Here is a 22,426-nt window from a genome sequence, read left to right on the forward strand (position 1 = left end):
GCTTGTGCGTGGGAGTATTGAATGGCAATTTTTAGAGCACGAAAAATGGCATGCCTGAATGAGTTTCGAATCCTTGACCTTCGGGAATAAAGGCCGAGATGTTACCACTCCGCCACGGACGTCGCCAATTTTTGTTTACAATTTTTCATTTTATATATTTATGTGAGTTCAAACTTTTGTTTAGTTAAATCAATATAAGCTCAACTCGTGTTATTATTCTATCGAATAGTTTCCGACCTGACTCAGAAGGAGTTTTGGTTACGTCAAAATTCTTATCTCTTATTCTAATGGCTGTCTTGTTTTTATATTTAGCGCGCGGTGAGACTGCCGTCTACAGATAGTGTTTAACAGGTCGTTCGACAACAACAAATATGGCTGTTGTTTCTGATTCGTTTAATGTTAAAATTTGAAGTTTGAAAAGTAATTTTGAGATTTTTACGTTTATAAGTAGTGTATTGCTGCTTCCATTGTTAGGTGTATCTTCGAGTTGTATAATTGTTTGATTACGATCACTTGTTTTAGATTGGTTTCATTTGAGTGATAATTTATTAGACTAACCTTAAGTATATTTTAATACAAAATATTCTATGACTTTTTTATAGATCTCATGATGACAGAGGTAAGAATTTATTTATTTTTGTTACATTACCATTTAGTTTTACGTTTAAATGAAATTATGTTTATTTTAACTTGTATATTAGCCAGTTTAACTTGCCTTGATTGGTATTTATATGAAAACCTCATTTGTAGGAGACAATATTATTGTTATTTGGGAGCATAGTTTTTGAATGAGTTTTGCATTTCTATTCTATGGAAATATCATCAAACCTCCATTTTTATTTAAAAAACTATTAATTCTATAGGCCCTAACTAAATTAAATGTTATGTAAAATGTTATTTTATGTTATAATGTAATTTTGTTTATGTTAAATGTTGCTTACCTTAATTCATAACATATTTAGACTATAGATTTTCTATGCAATGAAACTTAGTGAAGATGATAACTTGTCTTCGTTTCTAATTGTCTCTAAACTATTCATGATATGACAAATGTTAGCATTTTTTTTTTTTTTTTTATAGAACTAAACTGTATGCTTTGTTTATATGAAGTATTTTTTGTTTAAAATGAACAGGAAAGAAAGATAGGTAAAAAAACTGGGAAGGGGTTGAGGTGTTATTTTTTAGTATGGTAGAACAGCCTGTTAGCACCTTTATTTGACAAAGTTACTTCATTATGAAGTTCAGGAGCAATCCTTCAAATCTTTTTGCATTAAGTTTTAAGTTATTTTAAAGTTACTATTCAAAAAATATTGAATTTCTAAACATAGAAATGTGTGTAGATTATCCCAAAGTCCTTGCTTTCTTTGATCTGTTAGTTTTTAATAAATTAATAAGTACATCAATAGAGGATAATAATTATGCTTCCTAGTTTTTTTACCAATTTCACTGTTAGACTAGTTATGCATTAGAATCAAAATATAATTGTGTAGTTTTATACTGATATTGAACTAAACACTCTTACGAGAAACATAATAAAACAAAGTAAACACTCTTATTACTTAAGATTTATTATAAAAACCTACAAATAGACCAAAAATTTAGTGCAGATGTCTACAAATTAGAGGATTATACTTGTAATCAATGTAGATATTACTAGTGTTTTATTATGTATGCTTTTAATGATCTGAATATTGTTAGAGTTATCTATAAAGAGATATTACTAAATAAGAGAACTTATCTGATAGAGATCTGTAAAGAGATAGTGTAATCCGTAAAGAAATATGTTTTTTTCAAATGTTCTTTATTAAAATTTATCAGGATTGTATAACATTAAATTTTCAAGTCGTCCATTTTTTTATTTGAAAGTATGAAAGCATCACTTTTAAAGTTTTGAAAAACAATATCTTGCAGCAAAACAAAAAAAAACTACTTTTTTAAATTGCCTAATCAATTACATAAAACAAAATTAAAGATAAACTAAAATTTTAAAGGTAATGTTAACTAAGCAGAACACATACAGTTCACTGTAACACTGATTCATGAACTTGGTATATCAGACCAACTGAATATTTAGAAATATTGCTGACTAATATTTTTACTTTTATTTTTATTATTTATGTTTTATTACTTGCTTGTTTTTAAATAGGTATACAGGCCTATTAATTCCATTCAGTGAAGGTAAGTATTTCTGATCCTGCCTTATCTATTCTTAATACATCCTCTAAATTATTATTGTATGATTGTAAATCATACTATTTGGTTTGATGTAACAGTCCAAATACCAGTTTCAGTTTTCCATTTGTCTGTTTCACATTCTCTCTCTCTCCCTCCCTCAACACATACATACATACATTATTGGCACTCCGCCAAAAATATGTAGCGGGGTCAAAGACAAATAAAGAATAGTAAGATTTAATAGAAACCGTCATCATGGAAATGACAGATATATTACAATTTAAGGATGGATTTAGAAAGTAAAAATGTATAGAAATGCAAAAAATTATGAAGAAAACTCAAAAAAATGTAGGTAAAGAAAAGATATGTACTGTGTAAAAAGTAAGGAAATGAAGTCAGAATTTAGTGCAGTAGAACCCTTACTATAACGTAGCAAGGAGGGTTTACATAAATTGAGCCCTGTGTCTTGTTGCAATATTGTTGCGAACTGGACTGTAGCAAGGTACTATAGTGTAATTTTTAGATGAAAATTAATTGTAATATTTTAATTTAACCATCATATTTGGGATTGCTTTTATTTCATAAAAAACATGGTTAGACAGTCAATTGCATCCTTAAATCCCATCATACTTTGTACATTAATGGTATATGTTTCTAACAGAGGCTTGTTCATTGACACTGTGTCAAAATTTGGTGAATATTCATCCAGGTTTAAATCCTAGCCAGGCTTGGCAATTGTCATACGCTACAAAAATTCCATTTGCTATTGTAATGGACAAATTTCAAGCTTATGCAGTGAATTATTGATCGAACAGAAAAATCATCTTGTCCTTGTTTACATTTTATGGATATTTCATTTATTTTTTACTGGGTTTTCTTATACAAATGAAGAGTTATGCTAAAAGGTTATTGAAATGGATTTGAAATAAGATTACACTCAGAAAACAAGTTACAAAATTTTTTTTTTAATATAAAGTTAATATTTTATATTTAATATATTTAAAAATGTACAGTAAAGATCACTATTCTCAGGAAAGCTATTTTTGCTGCTATTTTTTTTCTTCCATAGATACTTAACATGCATCTCGCCCATAAGAAAGACTGGTAGACAATGTAGTTCTGTGACAGATTATCACATTTTCCGTTGCAAAACAATATTTATTATATTCACTGCCCCAACTAAGTTTTGGGATATAATTTTACCTACACAGTAGTGTTGTCCTAAATGAATAGACACATTTCAAATCTAATACTCTTTTGGACCACATCCTAAATACTTTTTCCTGGAAAAAACATAAGATATAATGTGAGTTGATGCAAGAGTGAAAAACTTGAGCTTTGATATTGTTTAATATATATTCAAGAATGGCTGAAAGTTTTATAAAAGTTAGTTAAACAAATAGAGGAATATTTATTTTTGTAAAAAATGAATGTTTTTATTTAAAAATTTTGGGGTATTAATGGTACAGCATATAAATTTAAATTATAAAATAAAATAAAATTTAAAAATGGTCAATTTTGGTTACCTTAACCAAGATATTGGGTTCTTTCACTAACTAATTTGAAGAAAATAAAAATTATATATACTTTATAAGCGTAAAGAGTTGAGAAGCGTAAAGTTTTAAAGATTTTTATACGGTTCTGGTATGCATTCAGGATGTACTGAAGTATAGTGTCATAAATTTATATTTTTTAGGTATTCTTTTCAAATTTGTTTGATGTCTGTATCATTAATTTTTTTTAATTTCTTTTACAGTTGGGTGTGATGGAGGAGTGCAGTGCAGGTATTTATTGATTTAATATATTTATACATAATGTGTGTGTTTTTGAATATTCTTAGAATGCCAGTCGTTTTAACAATTTGAGTTTTTTTTTAATTCAAGATCATTAATTCATTTTTAAAAATTGTAAAAATGATTGTTTTAGAACACTAACTAATAGCAGATTGTGGTAAAGATGCATAGTCTTAAGATAAAGTTGCTCTAATCTTGTCTTCAAAAAAGCCATTCTGTTCATTTAAAAAGCAAAAACAAAATTTGACCATTTATTCATATCTGCCTTAATGTAGATTTAGGTGACATCAGTTACTTTTATACAGATTGAATACTAGATCATGGATACCGGTGTTCTTTGGTAGTTGGGTTTCAATTAACCTCACATTTCAGAAATGATCAAACAGATTGTACAAGATTGCACTTCATTTAAACTCATACATCTCAAGCTCATTCATCCTCTGAACTAATACTTGAACAGTAATTCCCAGAGGGTAAACAGGAAAAAGAAAGAAAAATTTGAGGCGACATAATGGATTTCAGTTCAAGTAAAGTTATTTTTTTATGATTTAAATACTTTAAGTAAAAATATATAATTGTTTAACGGTGGTGCAACTGGATTAAAGAATATTTATAGTGTGATCTTATGTACACTGTTTGGATGTTTTATACTTTGTGGAGTAATTTTGTTGTTATCCAGTTTTGAGCATATTGAATCAGTGATTTTAATTTTATACCATACTCAATCATGATTCTGTTTGATGGATTCCTGTTCTGCTATGTTTTTATTTTACCAGTTAGTGACCATAATTAGATGTAATGTGTGACTATATGAAGGAAGGTTTGGAGCTAGAAGACCAGCTATCAGTCCATATACTAGTCTTCATACAGTGTGAATGCTATTCATACAGTGTGAAGGCTATGCAAAGTAGCACTTTCATCTGATATCTACTGTAGCACTTTCATCTGATATCTACTGTGATTTTATACTTTTCCCCTTTTTAAAGTATATCTTTTGCTGGAATTTTGCTACGACATATTTAGCTGTAGATATCCCACGTGTACATACACAGTATGTCTGAAAATTTTCCGAACTAAATTAAATAAAAATACAGATTTAAATGTAATGAATTTACTCACATCAGCCCTCTACATAGAACCCTTCTCTAGTTATACACTCGTTGCAAGGCCGGTAGAGTCCGTCAAACGCTCCGGAAAAATAACTTAGTGGGGTCGCCTTCAACTGCTCGTGCAAGCCTTTTGGATGGCGGGAATGTTGTCGAAAAAGCGGCCTTTCATCTTCAACTTGAGTTTCGGAAACATAAAATAGTCTGCCGGAGCCAAATCGGGTGAATAGGGAGGTGGAATGAGACGGTGATTTGATTTGCGCCGTAATAATTGTTAAAATAATTGCCATGTGTGCCGGGCATTGTCATGAAAGAGAGTCCAACTGCCCGGATCCCGGTACTCGGACCGGATTCGACAAATGCGACGCATCAGGCGTTTCATTACTTCCAAATAGAATTTAGAATTCACGGTTTGACTGGTTGGGATAGATTCATGATGAATCAGACCCTTTGAGTCGAAGAATGCGATCAACATCGTTTTCACTTTTGATTTTTGCTGCCTGACCTCCGCCGGTTTTTGTGCTCCAGGACTCGACCAAGCAACGGATTGACGCATTGTTTGTGAATAGTGCATGAAGCACCAGCTTTCATCCCCGGTTACAATTGTTTGCAAAAAGTTCGGGCCACTATCGGCAGTTTCAACGAAGTCTTGAACGCAAGAAAGACGCACCTGTTTTTGTTCTTCCGTCAAGAAGTGTGGAACGAAACGAGAGCACACCTTTCGGCGGTTCTTTTTTTTTTGTTAGAATTGTACATACCACATCTTTACCGATGTTTTGCACTTCTGCTATGGCCCGAAGGGTAAGATGAGGTTGTTCGAGCAGGAGCGCGCCAACTTTTTTAACGTTTTCGTCGTGAACAGCTGTTGACGGCCTCCCACTTCGTTCGTCGTCATCCAACTACTCTTTATCGTCTTTAAACCGCTTCCATCACGTATATGTGTAGTACAAGATGCGGCTTCATCACCGAATGCTTGGTGTATCGTAGAATCATGTTCGACGAAAGATTTTTGAAGTCTAACACAAACTTTTATCGGGCTTCTCTGTTTCATGTCGCGAGCTCGCACAAGGTCACATGAGCACAACTTACGCGACCGAATATAACTCGAGACTGGAGTGACGAAACGTGATGAAATTTTCTACACACACTCGTCAGACATCGTACTATGTAGTTCCTTAGTTGGCCGAGAGGTGGCACTACTTGTATCAACTACAGAAATTTGGTTCGGGAACTTTTCAGACTTACTGTGTACTGCCGTGTAGAATAGTAAATAGAAAATATTAATAAAAAAAGAAGAATAAATTTCTGCTTGTCTATCAGGTATAGTTCAATTACTATAATTCTAGATCGTGGATACCGGTATTCTTTGGTGATTGGGTTTCAATTAACCACACATCTCAGGAATGGTCGAACTGAGACTGTACAAGACTACAGTCATACATATCATCCTGATTCAACCTCAGAAGTAATACCTGAACGGTAATTCCTGGAGACTAAACGGGAAAAGAAAGAAGAAAAGAAGGTTGATAAGGTTGATGTTTAAGGGAATGCATGTTACTGAATTATGTTAATAATTATTTGTAATTTTTTTTTCTTTGTTTAACACTTTCTTACATGATTAAATAAAATATGAAACTATAAAGTATTGAGTCGATTTATTACAATGTAATGTATTTAATTATTTAGCACCTTCAGTGTCTAATGATCATCTTCAGAGTAATGTTGTAAAATACTCAAAAAATTAAACATTTTTATATCATTGAAATAATGCATAAAAATAATTGTATGAAATATAAGAAAATACAGGACTAAACTTTTTAAATTAAAAAAAAAAATTACTGAAATTAAAACAAAAACTTTCAATTATAATTAATCATCTATTTGTCTTTTCTCAAATTTGAACTCTGATAATGTTCTGAAACTATGTCTTAGTTTCAAGAGGGTGGGTGTTGGGTCATCAATGGAGTGATGACTTTTGATGCACGAAGGTGAGAGAAATCAGCATGATGTTTATGTCAGATTCTACATTGTACTTTATCAACTAAAATGTTATTATTTTGTCTTTGTAATGGATTCTCCCAGGTCTTCTCTTTCCATTTTTTTTCTAGGTTACTGGGAAGTAAGTTAAGAAATACTTAAATTGAAAAAAGATGTATACATTCAAAGAAGTAAAGAACTGGCTTCTCAAAATTTAAAAATTTAGTGTGGGCAGTCATATTTTTCAAAATGTTAAAGAAAATATTTTAAAAAGTTAATTGGATTTTATTCACGTGAAAGTGTAATGATGACTCAATTTAAAAAAAAGACCAAATAATTTAATGCTAATTACTGTGTATGCTTTCTGGTTACTAAACTATTTAATAAAAATAATCTTCTGTTAGTCGACTCAGAAATCAATTTCCTGTCAAGATATGTACTCCAGTCTTAATTTATGACAATTTAAGAATGATTTCATTCTAATTCAACTGAGGTATCTTTTTTAAATGCAAATTTAGAAACTTTTATTCCAACAAAATTTAAACACTATCTTCAGGTTTTCCAGAACTTTCATTGTCTACTTCCTCATGTTTGATATTTTCTGTATTTTTTATGCTAAATTTGCGAGATTCAGTCATTCCTTGTAAACTTCCTTCAGCAAAACTAGCTTATGTTACATTAACAAAACAACTTCATCAAAGGCTTCATTTTATCAGAAACTTTATGAGCAATTCATTCATTCAGTTTTTACTTTCAGCATGATTCTACAGCATGTGACACATTAAGTGATAGGTCTAACTATCTGAGGTAGCTTTAGTTTGAAGCTCATTCACTGCAAAGAAAGTTCCATGAAATAGCTTACTGTGGTTCCGAAGGCTAAATAAAAAAAGAGAGATTATATTGTGAAGGTGGGCAGTGGATCTTAATATTGGGAAATGTAACTCTAGCAATTAAGATGAAAGTGAAATGTAGATGCACAGATAAAGGCTTAATGGAGGTAAATAATGGGCAAGATGATTTATGTTTTATTGTGCATTTGAACTTCACTGATGTCTAATTTTGTCTGCTGTAATTCTTCATGATTTCTTTAGGAACTTCTCTTTTGTTATATTAAAGATGATAATTTAAAATTATCAAGTATTGTTGTTAATGTATAATACTTCTGTGAATTTATAATTTATTTACAGAGTGATTTAAGAGATTGCAGTGTAATGAAATGTTTGAAGGTGTGGGTTGTATTGTAGTATATGTGTAGCTTATTTGTATGGTTGGATTGTAGATGAAAGTTGTGACATTTTGTTTGTTATTGCACTGAAAGGTTATATAATAAAGCACTCATAGTTCAAAGATTTGTTTAACTAGTTTTTACAGTTTATATAGGCCTTGTAAATACAGCCCTGGGAAGAGATGTGAAGGAAGTGATGAATATTTTAGATTCCAATTTTTTTTTTATTTTTATTAACATTAGAAGAAAATTGAAAAAAAGATGTGTTTTGATTTATACTTAGTCAGAGTTTTGATTCATAGAGGGTGCATTAAGTTTAAATTTATTTTGAGCTCTGGAAAATATTGTTTTGCAGCAAAGAGGATTAAATTTAATGATAAGGAGTTTAATCCTCCTGTAGAAATGATGGTGAATGACTTCGATGATGAAAGAACTTTAGATGAAGAAGAAGCACTGGAAACTACAGAGGATCCACAGGCAGAACTTACTAGTTTACAGAAGGTACTTCCATCCCACCCTTCTCTTTTTATTTGAGATTGTTTATTTTCACAATCATTTCGTTTTTTTTTTTGTCTTTAGTGTTTTATACTTTTATATGTATGTATGTATGCATGTAAGTGTGTGTGCACGCCAATGAAGATTTATTTTTGTATGAAATAAAGTTAAAAATTTTGCTTTATTTTCACATTCTTTTTGTTTTTTAGTAAAATCTCTTTGTATAATGGTTGTTCAAAGATTTATTTATTGTATTAGTATTACATCATTATGCCAATTCTTACTAGAGTGTGTCTGTGGGCAGAGGCGGATTTACAAAAGTGCCACCTGTAGGCCGCCGCCTATGCTATATTTCTTACAAAACTAATAATGGGTAATAAAGTAAGGAATACAAAGTATTCCTTATTTATAAGTTGATACTCTGTTTTTAGTGGCCACAGAAAAAATGTCCGCCGTCGAAAATTTGCCACCGTAGGCTATAGCCTAGTTAGCCTATTTAGAAATCCGCCACTGTCTTTGGGTCTTTGACTGTTGATCATGAAAAGTAAATTAGAATGTATAAATAGAATATATATCTTATGAGAAAGTAATATTCTTTCTGTTTTCAAGCACCATTGTTTAACAATTTTGTTCATATTATTTTTTTTTTAGTTTTTCTTTGCAATCATTTTTCTGGATTTTAGGAATCAAGAGAAAATTAAGAATTGTAGGTCCTTTGTTTTTTGTTAAATGATTTTATATAGTATAGGTTTGCTTTATGATGCTATTTCTTTTTTAAGACCAATGAAACTGATTTTTGTGAACTACAATTAAAGTCTGTTTGTATATCCAGCCAGAATAAGTTATTTTTTTGGTGTTGAAAGATGTACAGCATATTAATATAACATGTAATTTTCTCAATGCAATTCATGTTTATCAAATTAAAAAAATGCCATTATTTTGATTTTAAACATTACTGTTAATTATTTATGGTTTACTGATATATTTTCAGTGTATTATGTTTTTATGATAAAAAAACAAAAAAAAAAACAGGAAATAATATAATATTTTAAATAGATTTAATTTTATTTTCCCATATCCTGTTGCATGAGGTTTAAAATTTGTAATAGATTACATCGCTCATAATGAAGATGATGGGAAAGTGAATGATTAGACAAAGGTAATTAAGTAGTTAAACATCCAGAGAGATTATAAAGCAGTATTTCTCTGAAGTGCATTCAAATCTGTTCTCACTGATTTTAAAACGTTTTTATAAGAAAAACGAATCATAATTTATAATAAATTAAAACTGTGTATTAAACGTGTATAGTTGTTTCGCTGTTTATAAACTAATTCTTTAATTCTCTCTTTTTTTGAATTTTTAATTGACTTTCGCATATAATTCTAATTTTTATACTGGGTGTGAAACCAGAGAGTGGAAATATTACACAATAGAACAGCTTTTAGATTCTGTATACTGTACTTTTCATTATATTAATCAACAGAAGTCATTTTTCATTGATTCATTTTAATTAAAATTGATCATGCCATGATCAAAGTATTAAATTTTCAAAATCGTTTACACTATTTACAGCCAAAAAAAAAAGAAAATGTGAGACAGCATATTTGCATTTTGTTTTTTTTATACAAACATGCACAAATGGATGGGTGGACAGACAGGCCTGTGATATCTTTCCATTATAAAGAAATCTTGTTAAAGGGTGAGTCATTATATAGGTGACATTAAAGTATGGAAATGGCTTCATATTTCAAAACTGAAGGATAATAGGAGGTAGGAACAAGTGTAGCTCTACATAATTCCAAAAATTATTATTTTTATGTTGTTTGAGATTTTTGTTTGCCATTTTGGATCAACCACATTGAATCAAACTTTTTTTTTTTTTTTTAAGTATTGAGGTGGACATATAATACATGACTTCAATGTAAGATTCTATGAGAAAAATGGTGGTAAAAACTGTTTCTTAATAAATGACTTCGTTTTTGAGCTATAAGCAATCAAAGTTGCAAAAACGAAAAAATCATGGTAGTAATAAAACAAGGTAATAAAACAACCTGTAGTAACTTTATATTTTGTATTTCCTTCAGAATTATATCCAATAACAAATTTTACACAGTTAAATTTTGAATTAGTACCCAAACACTAATAATAACAGCCTTCACAAAAATAAATAACACTAATAATAATTTTAATAATTAATACTTAGCAAATCTATTACAAATTAAATCGCTAGGTTAACTGATAATATTTACTTTATCAGAATATTTAATTTTAAAATATAGATAAAAGTTTTCAGTCCTAAATTACTTAATAAATTTTTTTTACGTAATAAATTGCACTCCTATTTAAGGTCGTTTCCTCTTAAGAATTTCATTGTATCTGTCATCAGAGTAAACTAAAGTGCTGATTTGTTACAGCTGTCACAATTCATAACCTGATGGCTAAAGGCATAAAGGGAGTTAAAAATGCAGAAAGAAAGTCAAAATTCATTGAAGATTTCATACGATTCCTAAATTTTCTGAAAAGATCTTACCATTTCTTAAAGAAAGAAATATATATAAAAAAAAATTACTGACTCAGTTATAAAACAATATAACCATAAGTAGTTGTATAAACAACCACTACTGTCCGACTGGAGTTGTTGACATACGGTTAGTTCTTGTGAATAACAAAGTTGTTTCAGGGTATATATTTCTAAATATTTCAGATAGTAACTCCAAATTGTAGTAATCTTAAGTACGAATTTGTTAATATTAACACATTAACTGTATTGTCTGGAGTTCATTTAACCATTTTGAGGTACCTGAACATTAGAGTGGATTAGCAGATTTTAACATTTTGTTTAAGAAAGAAATTAAAGTTATTAATGTTTTTTATCCTATTTTTAAAAAAAATATTTTTAAAAAATGTTTTTACCTTAATTATTTTTAATAATATTGTTTATAAAATATGTGTTTATTATTTTGTTCCTTTCCTTGGAACAATGTTGCAGCTTTCATTTGTTTGTTTCTAAAGGGCCATAAGCTACTTCGTTCATAAGCTGTTAAAAATTCAAAAAGTGAACAGCACCCATTTTTCTTAACTTTGGTGACATATGGCAACCAGTTTGTTGTATGTCACTTAACTGGCATTTTATCTTACTAAAGTCTTTTCAATTTCCAGAATATTTCTCTCCAAGATGTTCCAGCTGTCGTGGGACCATCGACTTACAAGGAGCACCATTTACTGTCTTATCCATGACTCCAGCTTTTGTTACTTTCTTAATATAAATTCCAAATTTTTTGTTTTACTCAATTTAAGATATTAATAACTATATCAAGAAGCAGTTGATCAATAAGTGGTAAATTTGAGAAAATGATAATAGTTATTTTTATGTTAATAACTGTTATACCAAGAAGCAATTAATCAGCAATTGGTAAATCTTAAAAAAATATTTTTTTTTTTTTTTACATATTTAACTGATTGTGGAAAATTTTTTTATTAATTTACTGGCAGTTTATCTATAGGTGGAATATCTGTTAAATCTATTTAAAACTGTATAGTTGTACTTTAACAAAAAGAAACTTTAATCGAAGAAAATGGTAAGAAATTTTTGAAAAAGTGTATGTTATAATTAAAAATTTATTGAATTTTTTTATATATTTGAATTTACATAACTCACATTATTGTTTAAAGAATATCATTTTGATATTAATATTCTGTGTAATATTATATTGTTGCAGGAAGGTGATATGCCTCTAGAAGAATTGCTGGCATTGTATGGATATACAGATGCTAGTGAAGAAAATGAATCAAACTCTTCTGAACATGGAGAAGTAGAATCAGAATGCAAAGAAACAGAAAAAAAGATGCTTGAGGATTCCAAGAGCATTAAAAAAAATGTTGTTGAAGAGGGTGATGAAGAAGAAGAGGAAGATGATGAAGATGATGGTAATAAAAGTGAGCCATCAAAATTAAGTCAACTTTATGAAGATATCCCTCCTGATAAAGCAGTGCCTTCTGCTAGCTCTCGACCCCTCAGATGTGAGTCAAAATAACTTGTTTTAGCTTTTCTAGTGTTACTTATTATTGTCAGCCTTAGAGTAAACTCCAACATTGTCCGATGTGCATGCTTTGAAAATTTTTTTTTTATACTTTGAACTAATATTCTACAGGCAAGTTAGATAGATCCTTAAATTTACAAACTGATTAAATGTCTTTATTGTTCGCCTGTTTGCTGTTTATTATTTACCTCTGTTCTTGAAATTATATAGTGGATTTCAGCAGTAGAAACTGGGTGGTAGTTGGCTACCACTTCAACCTCTTCTCAGAAGTGGTAAATTTAAACCTACCTAAAAAATTATATAATAGCAGATAGATTCAAAATACAATTTTGAGAACTTTTATTATGTGAATTTTTTTATTTTATTTGTATAGAACAATTCTTTTTGTAAATGCAGAATCCAGGAGAAAAATTATAAAACTTAATTTGAATGAAAACTGATGTAAGATGAAGTAAAATGTGAAGTGAGTTATGCATTTGATGTAAGTAGCCACTGAGAGACGTAAAAAGGGGGAAATGGTGGTTAATGTCAGGAGAGAAAGGGAGACCACATGTTCAGCCTATCAGCATAGGTGGCTTGGTGACACAAACTTACTTTTACTACATCTTTCCTTCATCCCTATCTAAGAGAGATCATAATTTTGAAGTTGAAAATTTTGTGAATAATCATTAGACATGTTTCACCTAATAGCTAGAAACTTTATTACATACTTTCTATATTAATTTTCTATAGTAATTAGGTCACAAACTAATGGACAGAATGAATACCAAAACAGTGTTTTAAAATAGGACCTCTGTTTTCTTTGTGAATTAATTTTGTGTTAATTGTCGAGCACTTCATATTTTCATTACTTATAGATCTGCTACAAATAATGAATTGCTCAGACTACTTCAGTTTTGTTGGTTGTTTTTACTCATCTTTGGAAGTAGAACACACTGAAAAATATCAACAAAATTTGAAATTTTGTTGATTGAAGGGTTTTTGAGCTTAAACTTCAGTAATGCCAGTTTATTTTTTACCAACCCAGGTAAAATATATTGTGAGAATGCGATTAACGCTTTTCAGTGTACTGGAGAACACCTCGTTAATGCAGAAAATACAATTAACAAAATTTAAACCATGTGTTGAACTTGGTTGGTGATTTTTATGTGTAATTCATTTGTTTTATGTTATGTGAAGAAGAAAATCTAAAACCAAAAAAAAAAAAAAAAATTGAAGTTACTATAAATAAAAATTTCATTAGTCTTTGTTAGTGGGTGATTAAATAGTTATGTAATTCGTTACATAGATATGGTCTTTGTTGAGATGTTGACATCCTACCCTGACACAGGTGCAACCGTTGTTATTGCATGCCCCTGAGTCCATCTCATGATTGATTTACATTAAGCTATTGTGCTTATGTATCCAATGAGTCATCATGTACATTAGTGTGATGCATAAATGTTGAATAACAGCAGGTTAATTTTAAATCAGTTTAGTGTTTTCAGTGATTATTAATGATTGTAGAGGTAGAAATTATTGTAAGAGCTTTGAAATTTATCTTAAGACTGGCAACAATCCCAAACAATAATTTCTACAGTGCAGTTGAGTTTTTGTGATCAGTCTATTGTTTGCCTCCAAGTGCTGCTTACCATCATGTTATTCTACTGCTGTGGTGTTAAATGGTAAAATGGTAAGCTAGCTTGTTTAAATCGTTAAAAGAGTTAGGTGTATGGACGTTTGAAAACAGATTCAGATTTCTCCATTTGTATTAATTTATTATATTCTGATTTGCAAAACATATTTAGTAGGTGCAGAATACTTATGCAAGTAAACCACATAACACATTTAGTGATTAAAAATTTTACAATTTTTTGTTTAGCTGCTTTATATACTCTGGTTTTTTGTGTTCCAATATGTATAAAGCAGCTGATGAAACATAACTTACTTTAACAACTATAATTACTATAATTAGCACAAAACTTATGATGAAGTTTCAGTTACTTTTACCAGATTTTGAAGCAAATTGTTTATATATTTCTTAATATATTGATAAATTGGGGCATGTCATTGAATTTATTGTTGTAAACTATTTTCTACTTATATCCAAAAGAAATAGCTTTTTGAGAAAATAAATAAAAGTGAGTAAATCTTTATATACATGTAATTGGATATTGTTTCTCTCACTACTTAATGTAGCCCTTGTATTTTAATAAATTTGTTTGCTGAGTTAGGATGAAATGCTGTGAAAAGTAAGTGGTTGTTCTTTAGTCAGCATTCTCCATACAATAGATCTTGGTAGTGATGTTGGTTATTTTTTGGTACATTTAGTAATTTTGTCATGATTAATGTGATATTTTTATTTTATTTTTTGTCTGATCTTTTAGCAGTGTCGAGACCTCAAAGTGAAGAAGAAGAAGAGGATTATGATTATAGTCCAGATGAAGAGGAATGGAAAAAGGTGAAATTCTTTTTTACTGTACTTTTTTTTATTTTTTATATCCATATAAGCACATAATTTATATATTATGATTATTGTAAACTTCAGTCATACAGTTGAGTGATTATGTTAGTGGCTGTTCTATTTAATAGCATTATCAGGGAAAATTTCAATGTTTCTTTTGATTATGTTCATTTATCTAGTTTGTACCAGCTCTTAAATAGTATTAGTTACTACAGACTACTTTGTGTATTTACGTGCTTTCTACATCTACTCTCTTCATTAATGAAGTAACATATTCAGTCAGTTGTGTAAAAAAAAGTAGCAGATAGTACTTTATTAACTAGAATGTGGTAATCACTGATTTATGCACATGTTAAATTTGAGGAAAACAAATTTCAAATTTGAAGATTAGATTTCTGATATCCGTAGCACCTCATTCAGACACTATTCACAAAAATATATTCATATTCACTTACTTGTAATTACTTTTAAAATAGTATGAAATGCACTATATTAATAATATTACTGCATAATGAATCTAATAAATGTTTGAAAATTTTTTTTCTTTGTAGATGTCTGCTACATTTGATTGCTAACCCCTGTTATCTTTCCACAATCAGTTTTGATTATGTAGTTCTAAAAAATTACAAAGATAGATATATATAAAACATTTAAATTTTTTTATATTCTGTTTAGTTATCTTCATTTTTTCTCTTATGATTCCTTACTCTTGTCTTTAAGTTTGTCAACAAAGTGTATGATTCCGCTCATTCATACTGTTCATATATGTAATTACTTTGTTTTATTTTAACTTCTTTACTTGTAAAAAATTTGCCTTTCTGTGATCCAACTAAAATGAACATTCAATTTTAGTTTCAGAATTTTGTGAATTATTTTTTATTTTTCTTTGTCTTGTTAATTCTAATTGTTTACAATTATTAACCCTCTTAGAATAGTTGAGCTTGTCCGTGCTTCTCTCCATAATAATATTAACAATAATGCGTAACTGTTGTGTAAACTGGAGCCTGTTGTAGATTAAATTTAAATGAGACAGACTTTAATTTTTAACTTAGCAGCCTAGCAATTGGTTTAAATACTCAAGAAAATGTCTAGAGAGTATGATAAATCTGTGATTTATGAATGAACCTGTGATTTATGAATGAATCTCAGATTCCCTATCCAGTCAATTGATATTTAAAGGGGATTCTATTTTTCATTACTGGATGTTGACTGCTTTAAAGGCACTTGTGTATTATTTGTCTTCACTGGATTGATATCTTATGTTGAGTCTGTCATCAATTCTTACTCATTATTCTTGATGTTAGGTCTTTTATTGGAATTGTTTTTTATATCTTTGGAGATCTGTCTTATGGGTGCTGCAGAATTTTCAAGCTGATTAGGAAGGTTTGTACACTTGTAGTTACAGAACTGGACAGACTAGGTTAATTTTAGAAGTGCATGATAATCCTTATGGTGGAAGTATCTTTTATAATGTGTTCTCTTCCTCTTCCTCCTCCTCGATAATAATAATACTGGGTGAGCAGGAAGTCCCTTTACACTGTAATAAATGTAGCTTAATCAGGCTCTACCACTGCCAATTCTCACCACTGATATTGCTCATTGCTGCTGGAAAAGATGGGAAGGATGTCTGGTGGGGATTGTCTGGTGTGTTCATTCGTGGTGGGGGACCTTAGTTGTAGTGAGTATGAAACGTTGGTGGATACAAGTGTGTTCACTGTTGAAGAGTGTTGGTTAGCTTGTGTGAGTCCATGAATGTCCACACACTGGTAAAACATTGGAGAACATTATGAATGACTTCTTTATGTATTTTAGGAAATCGTTACTACCACAGCAAATGTTACTGATATGGGAGAAGAAGGCTTTTGCAACAGGAAGTGTTCTTGATGTGCCATGCAGTAGGAGGATGTGCATTCGAGCTGAGACATGTGCTGCTGTGGAGGTATTGATTCAACGATCACAATGAAATCAATATTCAAACGTTCTTCAGAGTTAGGCATTCCAAGGTCGACAATGTGAGACCATATGCGGAAGGACTTGAAAGATAAATGTTTTCATTAAGTCACAGTTAATGAATTGAGTAACAATGACCTTGATTGATGTGAATATCAAGATTCTAGATTGTAATGTATATCAGTTATTACTTGAATGATTTCCAAGAGCAAGCAATTAAAAGAACGTCATGTTCTCGGACAAGTGTGTGATTTGTCAAAGCTCTTGTAACTGAAATGGCTTTTTTCAGGGTAAAAAACAATCCTTACTTGTTTGGGGAGATCAAACACCATCAGCCTCATGTTATGATTTGTGTTGGGATGACAGCTGAACATCTCCTTGGTCCTTATTTCTTTGATGGCGCAGTTAATGACCACAGTTATCTGAGAATTATCGACTAGTGGTTACTTCCAGAATTAACAGCAAAAGAGATCTTTGACATCATTACGTTTCAGCAAGACAGTGCTCCAGTGCATTTTGTTTTGAATGTTTGCAGACCCCTCAATAATATTTTTCTTTATCGCTGGATTGAACATGGGTCAGAAAAGTTACCGGCTTCAGTGCTTGGCCAACAAGAAGCCCTGATCTCACCTTACCTGACAATGCACTCTGGGGGTTTTGTAAAAGAAGAGATCCAAAAACGCTGATACATCAACAATGAGCAGCTCCAAGAGGTTGTTCAGTCAGTATTTGAAATGATCATCCTTGATAGGCTGTTGTGGACAAACAACCGAACATGGAGGCTCATACAGCTGTGCTTTGAACATGGTGGAACTCATACAGATGTATAGGATAGGTGCAGCTTACTTGCACCTATCCTTTATTTCATAACTAGCATAAAGGGACTTCCTGCCATCCTGTACTACTCATGAGTGAGGTGTTTGATAAAGCCACGCTTTCTATTCCTTAAATAATCCGATGATGTCTGTAGTTGTTATTGCAACATAATCTACATAAAATGGAATTGTTGAATTCCTTCAAATCATTTTAATCAACTGCAGATTATATATTTTTAACTAACATCCTAAACTTTATTTTGGCTTTGTTTATCAATATTGAAAGGTTGGTGTAGCCAGCCATTAGTTGAAGGAAGAATGTAAGTGTTGAGTCATTGGTGTAACGGCTCCTATGGCTTTAACATAAAGAATGTGAGTGAAGCACATTTTTATTTAAGGAAGGCTTCTTATGTGAATATCGACCAGTTTTTTCTAGTCAATTACTTAAATGATGTTTTTTTTTATTTCACAATTTGGGATATGCTTGAAATTGGATTTAGTTAATCTTTTGTTTGCATTTTTTTTTAAAGACCATAATGGTTGGGAGTGAATATCAAGCTGTTATTCCTGAAGGTCTCTGTAGGTATGATGATGCTTTGCCGTATGAAAATGAAGATAAATTACTCTGGGACCCGAGTTTATTGTCTGAACAAGAAATTGAATTATACTTAGTGAAAGCCCAGGAACCATTAGCTATTAGTACATCTCATGCTGATAGTAATTTGGTGGCTAATTCACATATTAGAGATGATGAACAGGTAAGATTTTTATTTGTTTTTTATTTTTTATGAATTTACAATTTAAAATTATATGAACTGTAATAATATGTAAATATATATATAAAGTCTTTGAGAAATATATTGTTGATTGAAAATAAAAAGTGAAGTTAATCTGTAATCACAAAAATATAAAGAATTCTGGGTTACAATGGAAACGCATAGTAATTATCATTGTATGAATGTATGCATGGTGTATCACTCAAGTCTACACCTTTCCGTTCATTCTGAAGAGTAAAGTAAATTGTTAATTCATTATATAAGTAAAACATTGAAGGTTTTAAGATATTAACATATTTTAGAATGGTTAATATTGCATGTTCGATTGCTGGTTTGAATGGACTGTATCTTTTGTAATATTAATAAAAAATGAATTTTAATATTAAACCGCAAAGTATGAAAGAGCTTTAATTTTTGTCTGTTTACGCCATAATTTGATTACACACAAAGAAATAAACTATTGAACATAAAACAATGAAAAATGACATGAGTGATTTTCTTGCTCACAACACATATCTGATCCACTGAATTCTCATGACACAATGTCCCAACTAACACTTCATATACATGAAAGAAACATAATCCTCCACCTAGCACTCACATCACAACATGCATGCATATGTGAGCACGCACGCACAAGCACAATACTATCCATGGAATGATGACCTATATGTATGTTATTGTCATTAGCTATCACATTTGTATAATTGTATTAATGTTAGGACGGTATTGAGAGTTGCACTGATGCTTAATCATTTAATTCCTGAAAATTCTTGAGTTTTTAATTTCTTTAGAAAATGTGGATGGAATAAAAATATGTGACTGTTTCCTTCCTGCTGTAGATTTCTTAGAAGATTTTTATTGATTAATGCATTGATATTATATCGATAGATTAATTATTTATCAAGTTTTACAGTTAAACAAATAATGCATAGTAATAGACTGTATTGCATGAATGTTATAGGTAATGAAAAAGTGTGTTATCTACGGCAAAACTGTTAATATTTCATTACAGTTTCAAATCTAATTTAATTTTAATAATATTTTATAACATTTTGCCTAGTGTACTGTAATTAATAGTTTATAAAAATACTTATTAATATACCAAAATAATAGGTTTATTATAAAACTTGTAATCCAGCTAAATTAATTGCATTAGTTATGACATCTATCAGATTTTATATGCAACACTTGTAGTAGCATTGCCTGCTACTTTGTAATTGATGAAGAATCCATGGATTTAAAAAGTTTGTTACTGTGTAAATTGGTTTTGTATTAAGCTTCTATTCATTATGATAATATATATATAATATTTTACTGAAATTATCGCTATTATATTCATATTATTACTCTGTACTGTTAAATTGTCTTTTAAATTCTATTAATATAAACCACCTTGTAAAGAATATTAAGATGAGACATATCTTCCTTAATTTTTACCTTAATGTAACAAACATTACACCATGTACATGGTTTATTTTAAAATTTCTAATATGCAATTTAATTAAATATTTCGATCTTGACAGAGGATGTGGGATCCTCAGGTCCCTCTTGGTATAAATCAAGCAGCGAATTACTACTTTGTTCATATTAATCAATCAATAGTTGTTTGTCATTATGACAAACATTTAATCTGTGCATATAAGAAAGGAGTTGATTTCTTTGAAATGAAAGTTTAAGGACCCCATAGGTATACAAAAAAATCTAATTTGGCAAAAGATTTCTATTTATTGCAAGGGTGGTTTTTATGTTTTTTTTTTATACTTTCAATTATCCAGTCATTCTCCCAAAATTCAGTTGTATCTACAAGATGGTATGACTAATTTTAAAAATTCAAATGGCTTATTTTTTACCATGTTGAGTGCTAACGTTTGCATAAAAAAGATGTACGCTGAATCATTCAGTTATCCATTACTTTTTTTTAATTTACTTATATCTCCAGAATGGTATGACCAATTTTAAAAATTGAAAGAGTGTATTTGCTAGCAGTACAATGGCTAAACATTTGCATACAAAAGATATACTCTCGATCATCTGGTTGTCCAATTATGTATATTCATAACTTTATATATATATATATATATATATAAAAGGAGTTGATTTGTTTTAAATCCAAGATTAAGAACCCCATAGGTATATAAAACAATCCAATTCGGCAAAAAGTTTCTATTTATTGCAAGGGTGGTTTTTATGTTATTCTTTTTTCTATGCAACTGCTCATGCAGCAGTAAACTGATCCTGTAGAGAAAGACGTCCACCATGTGACAGTTGCGGTCACCACACCACCCCTTCCATACTTAACCGTTATGGGCTTTACCGGAGGTCCTTCAAAACTTCAGCAAAAGGTATCTCTCAGCCTTGTTCTTGTTCTTGCGTCATTTAGGATGCCACCAATTCAAATGATACATATAACATTCCCTTAGGAGTATTACTATCCCTAAAAAAAAAAAAACCACATCTCATGTTAGTCTCAAACAAGACTAAGTAAACAAAATATGGAAAGGAATTGAAATCCACTACCTACCCGAAGCCAAAAGAATGAGTTCAACACGCAGTTACAACAAAACAAACCAACAAAAACTTAAAACTTACCAATTATAAAACAAACAAAAGAAAAAAACGGAAAGGCCCAGGCGGCACCCTAAATGCTCTCGGAAATCTTTCTTTGCCAAATAGTGAATTAAATTTTCAACTATTATCCATTCAGGCTGGTTTCACCAGTTGACACGGAGATCCAGCGCTGATCCGATAATATCAAGCCGACAGATAGTCTTCGTGCTTATCAACTTGTACTTTCAACGGACATACAGAACATGATGTACATCATCCAATTGTCTGCATTGTGGACACATTTCTGAGTCCACCAGGCTGAACCTCTGCAGCCTGTCTCGGAAAGCGCCATGCCCGGAAAGATATTGTGTCATGTACTTATTTGGGCGTAACCAAGAGGTGCCCTGCAAACTAACATCAGTAAATAGACCATGCATATAATGCTGACCTGGCCTGCCACAAAGCATTACCATGTTGTTCGATTTCCCAGACTTTGTCAGAAGTTAACTCACATAACTTCTTGGTGACATAACAGTGTTGCCGCTCTGACACAATCAAGTCTATCGGTTTAATGCCTGCAATCACCAAGATCGCCTCCTGTGAAGTTGTACAGTAGCCATCCGCTACTGTTAAAATTATGAGGCATTGAGCCCTTAACAATATGTCCCAATAGCTTTTAAATTTTAGCCTATCTGCCCAAACAGGCTCCGCATATAGCATATTGCCTTGTAAACGCCCTTATACAGGATACTCATGGTCTTAAAATTAAGACCTCAATCAGGATTGATCACCCACCAAATACCAAAGAAGGTACTACAGGCCTTCGCAACATAGTGAAGATGCTTCTTGAATTGCATTTTCTCATCGAGAAACACCCCGTGGTACTTTTGAGTCTGAACGTATTTTATGCACTGACTGTACATTTCTATTGCACAAATCCAGCAACACAACTTTTTTTTCTGAAATAGCCAAAAGATTAATTTTATAATTATTTATCGATATGTCAAATAAAAAACATATGTTGTCGATCATTATTTAAAGTTATTGGTTATCAAAATTTTTAAAAGTTTATGGTTTTTT

The 22,426-nt window shown here is 30.7% G+C and overlaps 1 protein-coding gene across 3 annotated transcripts in view; it reads left to right on the forward strand.

The window, feature by feature from the left end:
• The first annotated feature begins 330 nt into the window (after positions 1 to 330).
• Positions 331 to 22,426, forward strand: part of LOC142322884 (mesoderm induction early response protein 1-like) — a 40,675-nt gene continuing 18,579 nt past the window's right edge. The window contains exons 1-6 of one of the 3 annotated variants that reach the window (XM_075361975.1): positions 331 to 619; positions 3,932 to 3,959; positions 8,632 to 8,777; positions 12,492 to 12,792; positions 15,182 to 15,252; positions 18,551 to 18,778. In XM_075361975.1, the coding sequence (XP_075218090.1) occupies positions 608 to 619; positions 3,932 to 3,959; positions 8,632 to 8,777; positions 12,492 to 12,792; positions 15,182 to 15,252; positions 18,551 to 18,778 (786 nt within the window). In that variant the 5' untranslated portion in view covers positions 331 to 607. Of the gene's footprint in view, positions 620 to 3,931; positions 3,960 to 8,631; positions 8,778 to 12,491; positions 12,793 to 15,178; positions 15,253 to 18,550; positions 18,779 to 22,426 lie in introns of all 3 variants that reach the window. The other 2 variants (XM_075361974.1, XM_075361977.1) reach the window with 2 other exon arrangements.

The sequence above is a fragment of the Lycorma delicatula genome, chromosome 4, assembly GCF_047948215.1.
Source record: "Lycorma delicatula isolate Av1 chromosome 4, ASM4794821v1, whole genome shotgun sequence".
NCBI classification, from domain to species: Eukaryota; Metazoa; Arthropoda; class Insecta; order Hemiptera; family Fulgoridae; genus Lycorma; species Lycorma delicatula.